General features: G+C 41.7%; 2 protein-coding genes across 2 annotated transcripts; both read right to left on the bottom strand.

Moving 5' to 3' along the window:
* Positions 1 to 2,390: 2,390 nt before the first annotated feature.
* amdhd1 (amidohydrolase domain containing 1) lies at positions 2,391 to 7,160 on the bottom strand. Its single transcript, XM_085138624.1, has 9 exons — positions 6,899 to 7,160; positions 5,515 to 5,621; positions 5,099 to 5,163; positions 4,742 to 5,019; positions 4,449 to 4,674; positions 3,662 to 3,786; positions 3,485 to 3,578; positions 3,015 to 3,175; positions 2,391 to 2,588 (listed from the first exon to the last, which is right to left on the bottom strand). Exons 1-9 carry the CDS (start codon positions 7,033 to 7,035, stop codon positions 2,483 to 2,485), a joined length of 1,299 nt encoding a protein of 432 aa, XP_084994750.1. The 5' UTR covers positions 7,036 to 7,160; the 3' UTR covers positions 2,391 to 2,482.
* Positions 7,161 to 7,237: 77 nt separating this feature from the next.
* Positions 7,238 to 10,158, bottom strand: snrpf (small nuclear ribonucleoprotein polypeptide F). Its single transcript, XM_085137252.1, has 4 exons — positions 10,007 to 10,158; positions 9,266 to 9,391; positions 7,602 to 7,666; positions 7,238 to 7,455 (listed from the first exon to the last, which is right to left on the bottom strand). The coding sequence occupies exons 1-4, from the start codon at positions 10,007 to 10,009 to the stop codon at positions 7,389 to 7,391; spliced, it is 261 nt and encodes an 86-aa protein (XP_084993378.1). The 5' UTR covers positions 10,010 to 10,158; the 3' UTR covers positions 7,238 to 7,388.
* Between the last annotated feature and the right edge of the window lie 1,138 nt (positions 10,159 to 11,296).

Below are 11,296 nucleotides of genomic sequence, written 5' to 3'. Positions count from 1 at the left end.
TGCGGTTTGAAGAGATTTTTTTGTTCCAGGTGATGATTACTGAAATTTGCTTTTGTTGCTGCAATCCTCTGATAAAAGCAGAGAGAGTTTCAGGCCTCTGCAGGCTTCACAGAGGTCAGATCAGGTAATTCAGTGAACTGATTGATCACCTGAGAGGGAAAGCTCTCTCTCCTGACTCAGCTTTTCTAACAGCAGTGATCTGATCTAGGTCATGAACCTTTGCCCACTTTCAGTGGCTCTCTATGGCTTTGATTTAAAAATAAATAAATCAAGATTAAACAATGGTTATCAACATGAGATTTCAGATTGTTTGAGGCCTCTGTTAACAGTCCCAGACTGGTGGCACTGTTGGTCTGAAGGGCAAAAATACCACTGCTGCCTGAAGACAAAGGAAGAGGAGAGGGGGACGGCATATTAGGAGGCAGTGAAAGAAGGAGATGTAGGAGTGGAAGGATTTTAAATGTAGGGACTGTGATAAAAGGAGAGAGCTGTTTGATATAATATGGCTTCATGCCAGTGTTGGGTAAGTTACTTTAAAATAGTAACTTAGTTACATTACTAGTTACTTCTATCAAAAGTAACTCAGTTACTTCAAGTTACTCGTTACTTTCAAAGTAACTAGTTACTAGGGAAAGTAACTTTGGTTTTACTCAGAATTCTCTTGTTAATGTCTTGCTTCCATAACTTTGCCAGTCTTCTAGTTTGCTTACTTGCCACAAGTGCACTGTGCCACCTACCAATAGAAAGGAAAAGATAATACATATTTCCACGAGAGAAATCCCACGCCTGGACCGTCATTGACTGCTGCCATGATTCTAGCCTACGTCACAGCATCATGTGCGCCTTTTACATCCAACACAAAAACTGCAGTCGTGGTGCTTTCGATTGTACTCAGAACTTGGAAATTCTGCCTTCTGAATAGGAAGATGTAGGTAACACCAGACTGCAGATGAGCTGCATACAGGGCTGGACGGGGACAAAAAATCAGCCCGGGCATTTTGACTAGAGACCGGCCATTATAGGAAAAATCATAAAGCCTTTGAATGAAAACAAACGCTGTTGTGACAGTGATGTTCACTGTTTTGATGGTATATATGCATCAATCGTTTGTTGTAAGATTCAGATAATTATTTTTTAAAAGCTAGACATTTTAAATGAGAATAAGAAAGAAAAGTATTTCTTTGTGCCCACCTCTCCCTGTTAATGCCCCACCTGGCGCCCCTGGCAAAACTTTGCTAGATCCGCTCCTGCACAGTTACCAGCTGTCAGCTACCTAAAAAGGATCCTGGGGTTATTTGTCTCTCAGAAACAGTTCATAACTTCCCTTCAACTCATTTATGTCACCTAAAAGGTAAACCTGTATCTCCATCACCTGTTCAGCTCTGATGATTCAGTAAGGACATCTCCTGGTTTCATGTTTCCCTCTCACCAGATAAACAAACCGACATCATGACCAGCAGCTTTTTTGCAGCTGTGGCTCCAGCAAACATCAGCTGATACTAGGAATTAATATTAAATAAATCCTAACAACAGCTGATCAAGCTTAAACGTGCTGCTGTTGTTTAACGCGACATCGGCTGGTTTCCTCTTTCTGGCGCAAAGTGGGCGATAAACAAACAAGAGAGCCGATCAGCTGATCATTGATCAGTTTTCATGATTGAAGTAGAAACAGGAGAGGGAGGGGGGAGAATGAGAGAAGAAGAGGCAGCTGTGCAGCAAAGACACAGAATAACTCCAGCTTTGTGTCTTTTTCAATGTAGCCGAATTACGGGACAAACTGTTCCTTTTCACCTCAATAAGAAACGCGTAATATTTTCTCTGAATACCAGACGGGACGGTTGGCAACTCTAATAACTTATGAACAAAATAAAGTTTAACATCGTTAACATCATAGCACCCACTCAGCTGTATAGAAACTCCGTCATGCTAGCTAGTACGCAGTACGGAAAAAGTCAGAATAACGAAAATAAACTCCACCTAAACTTGGTTTATATCTGACCCAGATAGACTGCAGGTCATAACTTCTTACCTGAAGTTCAGTTCACACTTGGACCGGCGGCCGCCTCGGGTCTCTTTTCCTTCTCTTCCACCTGCTGCCTCCAACACTTGCTAATGTTATTGAATCTGTGGAAGCTCCGCGATAGCCACCACACGAAGTAACGACCCTATCTAAATCCCAGTAACGACTAACGCGTTCCTGATTTTGGCATAATAACTAGTTACCGTGCTCGTTACCACAATAATAACGTAGTTACTGTAACGCGCTACTTAATAACGCGTTAGTCCCAACACTGCTTCATGCTTGGACAGAGCACAACATGAACATAGATAAACATCTGGACCGAAGCCTCCCAGTGCTTATTGGGCTGACAGGTGTGACCACACTGAGATAAGAGACTAAAACTTTATTTTAGTTAGCTCCTTAAGCACACATTTACATTTTTATATAGTTTTACTTCACTCTGTTAACCTAGTTCCACAGTTACAAGTCCAGGATTTTGTTGTTATCGTAGACGACGTCACCTTTGATGATGACATACCGGATGAGCTCCTGATGTCCTCCCAGCTGGTAAATCAGGTGCTCCCACCTGCAGAACGACACAGAGGACAGGCTCTGTTATTTTTATTTCTTATTTCTAATGTAAAGCTGATACAATATTAGATTTTCAATGTAGGAAGAAATCAGAAGTATCAGAAAAACACCAAATCTAAACATCTACACACCAAAGTTTCTGCCTCTGATTAGGAATCACTAAAACTGCTAAAAATTAATAAAGCTACCTGGTAAAATAATGGTTCAAATGATGAAACCATGCATTAATATAACATTACAGTTAAAGGCAGCACTAAACTGCAAGCAGTGAGTGACTGAGTGCAACACACAGAGTAAATAATTGCACTATTTCCACAATAGAAACACACAGCTGTTTCTTTAAACTTTACCTTAACTTTTTTAAGCTCCATAAAAACATGAAATTGGTCTTTGAAGTGTTCTCTGCTGTGGGTGGGCTTACCGTGTGGCGTTGAGGAGCAGCAGGTCTCCGTGCTTGTTGACCTCCAGCGATCCATGTGTGTGGGAGCGCCCGAGGGCGTAGGCCGCGTTGATGGTGGCGGCGGCCAAAGCCTCTGGCATGGACATCCTCATGTTAACGCAGGCCAGATGCATCACTATCGGCTGAGGGAGAGAAAAAGAAGAACAGAGGGGGATGTAAGCAGAGGGGAGCCTGCAGTTCCACTATTGGCCACTTGAGGCAGACTCTTGAAGTGAATCAACCCCTCCAGACTTCCATGTTAAAATGTCCAACTTTACATGCTTACAGCAGCAGTTTGCACCTCAGTGGAAGCTAATAACTTATCATTCTTGCTTAAGGAAAAATGGAAACGTAATGTTTAGGCTTCATGGGTAATGTCACAGTACTTACATCCATCCTTTATATACAGAGTGTGGCTGTGACAAAGGAGGAGTCAGACATCCTGCACTCACCATAGAGCAACAGTAGGCGTTGGGGTTGAAGTCGCTGCCGAGGGCCACGATCACTCCGGCGTCCAGCATGTCTCTGGCCCGAGGCTGGGGCAACCTAAACATCAATAAATGTATTAATCAAAAAAAACTTGGTTAAAGGGTGTGCGTGTGTGTGTACGTGTGTGTGTGTTACAGTACCGCAGAATATAAGCTGTAGTCGGCAGGAGGACCGCGGCAGTTTTTGCTTTGGCCATGGCAGCAATTCCTGCATCTGTCACCTCCTCCAGGTGACTGATGGCTAAGGCTCCAAGCTCCGCCCCCATCTGAAATAAATGCACACTCTGTTTAACAAGACAGGGCCTCAGATGATTATTAATAAACAATTAAACAGTTAGGTTTCAGATAAATATCCAAAAGTCTCCGTGCAGTTCATCTGCATTTGGCCCCGGATCATCAATTATATTTTATGCGCCTTTAGTGTCTTTTTTTTGTCGATAGTGACATTTCCCTCGCCTTCCTGAACATGTTTTTGGATGTGTTAGACTGTATTACTCTGAAAGTCAAAGATTATCAGCAGCTGAAATAACATATATTCTGTACACCCATATGTTCTTAGAAAACGAACATATGGGTGTATGGAAACTGTTTAATAAGGCCACAAAAATGAACTGTAGCTCCCAATCATACTTACTATTTTTACTTCACATGACTCTGTGAACATTTGTTTTCTCAATACATCTGTACGGGGATCTGGAGACTATTCAGATGCAGAAGAGCGTAGGTTTGGTAGTAAAGATGGTAATGAAGCATGCTAGCTTTCATCACAAAGGTGGAAACTAGCTGATATTTTTCTTTGGAGTTGGTGTAAACTAAAATGAGTACTGTTGATCCGGTGAGCAGAAACTGAAGGTTATGATGTGGTTCAGAGGTGAATATTCATCTTTAGGCTGTAGCTTACAGTGTATACATAAGCTTCGGCAGATACCTGAGCAGAGTTCATGGGATGAAGCTCATCTCCATGGAAATTGATGTTGAGGCCCATTTGTTTGCCTGCCTGCAGGATGGAGCGGCTCGAGGTGAGGTCAAACACTCCCTGCTCACAAAACACGTCGATGTTGTCGACTCTGAGAGTCCCAGCAGACATCCTTTCCTTCAGCCGAGGCAGCTGAACTCTCAGAATGTCCTCTGTAGCTTCTGCCACTGTTTTCCCTCTGAAGGAGGAGGAAGACGTGGAGGAGGAGGAGATATGGAATATGAGGCAAAAATAGTTATACTTACTTGGGCGCTGCGTGAGCTCCGCAGTAGGTGGCAGAGATGTTTATAGGTAGGGAGCGCCGGGCCTCCTCGATCACTTCCAGCATTTTCAGCTCGGTCTGCAGCTCCAGGCCGTAACCGCTCTTACACTCCACCAGGGTGGTGCCCGCTCGCTGCATCCGCACCAACCTGCTGCGGAGGGTTGCCAGGAGGTCCGAGGCGGGGGCGGCTCGAGTGTGCTCCACCGTGAAGTGGATGCCTCCACCTGCTCGGTGCACGTCCATATAGGTGGCACCTGCCAGCTGCAGATGGAGCGCTGAGCATGTCATCAACAGTTCAGATGCGAAGTGAAGCGAAGTGAAGTTAAGCAGAATAATTTACCTTCATTGCAAATTCATGCACCCGGTCCCCAGCCCAGACTGGATGAGTGTGAGCATCAACCAAGCCTGAAACAAGAAGTTTGCAGCAGTTAATCACTGCGAGAAGAGGCAGAAATAAAAGGTAAAACATTAAAAGTACTTTGGACTTCGGCTCCTTCCTGATTTCTTAGTTTTTTGCATATTTTTCACATTGACAAGCTTGATATCAAACAAATCATTTAAATTTAGCATCTTTAGTCTTTAAATTTGATGATGATAATGGGAGAAAACAGAAAACAAACAAAATAAATGTCTGGGAGCCTTTTTTTAGAACATCAAGTATTTTTTACATTATACTAAGGCAAGAAATTCTCAACAATTCACACGTCTGACTGCTTATATTTAAGCCAACAGAACTGATACAGAGCTGATGCTCACCTGGCAGGACGCACATTCCTGCAGCATCGATCACTTTGTCAAACAAAGCTTCTGCATACTGAGCTCTGATGGTTTCTGCAGGCCCTACAGCTTTAATCAGCCCGTCACTGTGAGGGAAAAGCACACATTCATCCACAGTGACTTTGTTCTCTGACATGTTATGAGTCTGTAGAGCCTGTAGGGGTATGTGTATCATTGGTCGTCAGGTTAAGAAATCGCTTTTCAAATAACCTGAAACTGGTGCTCAAAAGCACAGCACAGCTCCTAACAAGCTCTGCTCACTTCTGTAGCTACATGAGATATTTTCCATCTTTCTGATGAAATCTGAGACTTTAATAAAGCTTCTTAACCTTCAACAGAGGTTATTTATGACTCCTGTCATATTTATTCATGTGCCTGTGTTATTTTTAAGCATTTTCTAATGTATTTGTCAACCTCCAAAACAGATCTGTTTTTTTAAACATTAGAACCAGTAATTCTATTGTAGTTTTCCACTTTTGCTATATTTTGATGTTTGGCATTGTAATATAGCTAACAGACCTACATCGGTGTTTTGGATGAACTCTTTGCATTAAAATGACTGAAAGTAATAAGTTGCATTAGAACATTTCAGAGCATCTGTGATAGACAGAGATATGATAAATACAAATAGAACCATTTTTTAAAAGCATTTAACATTACACGGGAATGCTCATCATTTCACTCACTAAAGCAGCTTGGTCTGTGAATTAGAGATATATTAGAAAATATCAACAATAAGAAGAAGTGTATAAATAAAATACCAAACCTGTCTAATTGTAGGGCAAGATGGTAGAAGAGGCTCTGAATCAAACATTTAAGAGACTTTAAAATTTTGCATTTGTGCAGCTACATGTGCAATAAAAAACTATCACCAGTTTAGTCATCTTTAAAATCTACTCTTTATTTTACTTAACAGGACAGTAAACATTTGACAGTCAAAACCTAATCTTTTACTCAATAATCCCTGTACTGTCTTCTTTTGCCATCACATGGCGTAAAGCAAAAGGTGTCAAAGGGAAAAGGAAGTGCAGCTTCAACAGCAGGTCCTAATTTTCCTCATTTATTCAGTTTCCTGTCAGTTTATGTGCTTTTGTAGAGCACAAAGCATGCACATGTATAAATTTTGGGACCCAAACAATCCCACTTTCTTTATAATTCAAAAATCTTGATTTTAACAAGCTTCTAACCTTGCATAGATTTCTTCTACTGTGTTTAAATCCTCACACCAGAAGCAGTAGTCATTTTTGCAAAATGTTCACTTTGTGCCCACCTCGACCCCCAACCCAGATGTTTGACATCTCCTTTATAAAGCTTAGAGATCTGAAAATGTGCCTATAAAATACATAATTTGTGACAAACTTACCTTCCTATTACAACGCTCCCATTTTCAATCACGCACAGATTTTGCATCCCATCTTTGGTCAGGTACTTCTCAGAGTTTTTGCAGATCAAAACTAGCTGTTTGGCATTTTTAACCAGCAGTCTGTAAGGTCTGGACATTTTGACTCATTTGAAGTCAAACCTTAGGAGAGAGGGTGTTGAAGCCAACTCAGGAAACAGGCAAATATTTGCCCAGGAGAGAAACAGCAGAGTTTAAAGTGCACAGAGGGGGGTGGGGCTTACTGCACCCCCCCCCCCCCCCAAAAAAACAAATAAAAAAATCAAACGACACACAAACACACATATTTTTTAAGAAAGGGTACAATGATCACTTTATTGTGTCTGTATCACAACATAAAACTGGTCTCACATACAGTAGGAAAAAAAAAAAAAGATTCAAAGCTGCTTGAAAAATAACCCCAAACGTTCATTTGTTTCACACGGTGAAAACACAAACACACATCAGCCCAGCATCACTCTCGCATCTCGCCGTCCTCTTCCTCCTCTTCTACACCTCTGATGTACAAAACATTATTGCACCTGTGGAGGTCGAGCACAGCATGAGAAAGTGTTTCCTTTCACCAGTCACTTAATTATTAACACAAGTTAGTCAAGTCTGATGACTTCAAACTGTTCAGACTCCCACTGATTTCTCTCTGTGGCGTTACAAAGTGTCATTCACATACCTGATGAGAACCTCACCGAGATGTCCGGCCAACGCTCCATCCACATACTCTTCTGTGTTTGCCAGCTGTAAAAAAAATAAAAAAAATAAAACAAAGTTCAAAGGTCAGGTAAGATCATTGGTGGGGCAGAGAAGCCAAGACCTCCCTCATCCCAGCCACCTCCTCCAGCTCATCCAGGGAAACACTGAGGTGTTCCCAGGCCAGCTGACAGATAAAATCTCTCCGGTGCTTCCATGGTGTCCACCCAGAACACCTCACACAGGAGGTGACCTCCTCAACTGTCTCCTTTCAGTTATCAAAATAACTAAAAAGAGCCATAACAATACGATCAGGCCCAGACTAGCGAAGTTATGGCATTTTTCTACAAAAATCTTGTTGCTGCAGCTCCATCTGGTGGCAGATAGTTGAATAAATATTTAGGACACCAAATCACCAGAATTGGACTTTAAATAAAATTTAATTAGATTTAATGACTTGTACATTCAGCACAGACTAGTGACAATGGCAATGATCAGTCGCCACAGTTGCACAAATTCATACTTAAAACATGTGCTAAATAAAATAATAAAAAAATGTAATCTGTTTTCACCTGATTTCACCAGGTAAAAACAGAGCCACTTTGGTGATACAGAAAACTCTGACTTTAAGTTTAGCATAGCCTAGCATGCCATTCTGTGGTGTAATTCTATAAATGTGACGTTTTTAATGGGTAGAAACTGTTCATACTTCACAAATTATCAAGTATCAGGATGTTTTCCCTGAGCTGGATTATTGATGTTGTCTTAAGTATATTAATATGTGTGTATTTTCATCAGGGTGTATGTTTAGAACTACAAGTGAGGACAGTGTTGAGTTAACACAAGTCCCTTCTTCTGTGACTGTCTGGTCACTGGTGTACCACCCAACAGTGGAATGATGCTTCCTTGCAATGATGTCATTTTATCCTTCAACAGGAAAATACTACAGGTTCTTGTGTGACCCCATGAACACATTGCTCGAGTTTTAATAATAATAATGTATACTTGATCCCCACGGGGAAATTACTTTCTCTGCATTTAACCCATTCACTCAGTGAAGCAGTGGGCAACCATTAATCAGGCGCCTGGGGAGCAGTGTGTAGGGAAGGTACTTTGCTCAGGGTACCTCAGGGTAGCCGTTCAGTGGATTCGAATCCCCGACCTTCCGATCATGGGGCGACCATGCTATCTACTGAGCTATCCCTGCCCCATCCCTGCCCACAAAAGAATTTTCTGTTGCTGGGTAATGCAGGGGAACTGTGTACTGACAGCTTGGAGGAGTTCTGTGTTGCATTAAGCAACAGTAAAAACAACCTTTCTAAGAGAAGAGTTTTGTTTGCTGCTTCCAACACAGCGACAAAGAAGCAGAGGAGGCAAAGGTAACACATTACTCTGGGCTAACAGTTGTTTTTACTTGGATACAGAATAACACCAAGTTTAGAAAAATAAATCCACGTCATGCTACAGCAGTTGCATTAATGCCAAACTGAATGCGCCTGTCAATGTTAAAAATCACATTAGCTGAAAAATGCTTTTATTTTGAAATAGAGTCTCAGTTTCTCTTACCATAATACCTAGTCTATAAACAATGCAAAATTTGACCGTATAACAAATTTTAGGTAATTGAACAAGGCAAATGATCCACACCTGCATATTCATGTACCCGTCCACAGACACGAGGTAGCCCTTATATTCCATGCCCCACTTCAGCTTCACCATCACTGGTTTTCCTGTCAGGCCGTTCAGGAAGGGCTTCGGGTTCAGAGGTAAACTCTGGAGAAGCAGACCAATCAGAGATAAATACACACACATCAAATTCAGACACCAATGAAACAAACAGCTACAGTTTAGCATCGTAATACCCGTACATGTCAAATCCAAACCATATGCAGTGACTTATTCTGATCTGTGATCTTATAATAGGTATCAGGTCTCTAAAAAGAGATCTTGCACGTTTCCTTTCAGTTTGCACAGTTTTCCAAAGACAGAGACGATTAAAAAATAAACCGTGAATTTTATGATTATCAAGTTATTATAAGTATTAAGCTTCAAAATATTTGTGTGGCAGTTAAATTAGACGTTTTCTGAATGAAGTTTGGTGCGACGCTCTCCACAGATTCAAGCAGGAAGAAAATCGCCAATAAACAAACAGCCAATAAACAGGAAGCATTGAAACCAGCCTAATTATGTTTCCGTAGATAACCAGAAAAAGTGAGGCTGCTTTCCGTGTGAGGATTCATTCATTATCTCTACAATTATGAATGAGACGCTAGCCTCGCCTATGCTAACCAGCTAACAGGCTAGTCGCTATTCCCGCGCCCTTCTGAGTAAAATATCCCCCAAAACATCCGGTGAAGCTAAAGGTAATGTTTTCCGAGCTTTACTCACCATTTTAGCTCAAATTAAATAAGCACTGTGCGTTTTAAGGTATACGTTTGGTATCCTTTCGTCACAATAACGTTGCACTTAACAGCAGCACACGCTTTGCCGCCGACCGGAAGTCCTGCACTTTACTTCCTGAGGAGTCTGCGTGTTTTTCCACACCGCGACCTAGCGGTCAGAGGTTCTCACCACACCCAAACCGTATTGTTCATTTTATTTGTTTATTTATTTATTTATTTTATTGGTTATCATGAGCAGAACAGAAACATTTAAGACCATGAGAAACATGAGAAAAACAAACTGGGGGTCAACCATCAAAGCAAGGGACAGCGCACAAGAAAGGAGAAAAAGAGGGATGGAGCGGGTGGAGACGAGTGTCTGGAGTGTTTTGTGACAGGATAGCAACCATTTATAATCTTCAATACAATCAGCTGCAGGCAGGTGGCGCAAAGAACATGGTAAATAAGAAATAGGTACAGGTGTGGTCAGACCCCCAATAATTTGGAGGTTTTAATTATTTCTTTAAATTTTAGTTTTTCTAGAGTGGAACGATTGTACAGTATACATCTTTAATGACTTTAAAAAATAATTGGGTGCGCAAGTTTGAATTTATTTTGGATTTTCAAAAGTATACATACTGTCTCAAATATATAAATTAACTTAAATCTTTTAATAAGTGTTTCTGATTCAGAATAATAGGAAAGTCCAAGGAACCCCGTAAAGATCCAAGAAAGATGATTGAAGATTTACCCAATTTACAAAGGTTTTTCAGAGCCATTTGTAAACAACTGCACATTCAAAGATCATCAGTTTGCATGCGTCATTTGGATGTGTCAACACTTTGAGGTCTTGAAGAAGACCCCAACTGTCATTCTCAGATGAGAGAAAATTGGTCGGGACATTCAGGAACAACCCAGGAACCACTAAGGCTCAAGCCTGCCATGAACTAGAAACTTCGACACCTGCATCTCTGTCCACAGTGAAGCCATTTTTTTGTTTTTGTTTTTGTTTGTTTTTTTGTGCCTGTCCCGTTTGGATCTTTAGCCATCAGGATTGTTGTCTGAAGGCCAAGAAAGATGCCAAGCGGATTTACTTTACCAATGGGATCATCAGGAGATGTAACCCTTCTCTCTGGGGTGGAGGAAAGCAGGCCGCCTCCTTATCTGCAGTAGCAGGGAGGCCCTGCATCCCAGACCCCAATCCGACGGCCAGCACCTCCTCCCAGCCCCCCAGCCCCCCAGCCCCGACGGTTAACAGAACGGGGGTGAGTGAAGACCTCAAACCTCCCTCCACCCG

This window comes from Neolamprologus multifasciatus, chromosome 17 (genome assembly GCF_963576455.1).
Source record: "Neolamprologus multifasciatus chromosome 17, fNeoMul1.2, whole genome shotgun sequence".
NCBI classification, from domain to species: domain Eukaryota; kingdom Metazoa; phylum Chordata; class Actinopteri; order Cichliformes; family Cichlidae; genus Neolamprologus; species Neolamprologus multifasciatus.
The sequence above is the reverse complement of the archived record's forward strand: the minus strand, read 5'-3'. Positions and strand labels throughout refer to the sequence as shown.

What these genes read in the sequence shown, in the direction of transcription:
- amdhd1 (XM_085138624.1), bottom strand. Translation starts at nt 7,035, where the DNA reads ATGTCCAGACCTTACAGACTGCTGGTTAAAAATGCCAAACAGCTAGTT. An exon ending in GGGAGCGTTGTAATAGGAAG is followed by an intron (nt 5,622 to 6,898) that starts GTAAGTTTGTCA and finishes TTTCCCTCACAG; the next exon opens with TGACGGGCTGATTAAAGCTG. An exon ending in ACTACAGCTTATATTCTGCG is followed by an intron (nt 3,579 to 3,661) that starts GTACTGTAACAC and finishes ATTGATGTTTAG; the next exon opens with GTTGCCCCAGCCTCGGGCCA.
- snrpf (XM_085137252.1), bottom strand. An exon ending in ACGGGTACATGAATATGCAG is followed by an intron (nt 7,667 to 9,265) that starts GTGTGGATCATT and finishes TTTTTTTTACAG; the next exon opens with CTGGCAAACACAGAAGAGTA. An exon ending in CTCGGTGAGGTTCTCATCAG is followed by an intron (nt 7,456 to 7,601) that starts GTATGTGAATGA and finishes CGACCTCCACAG; the next exon opens with GTGCAATAATGTTTTGTACA.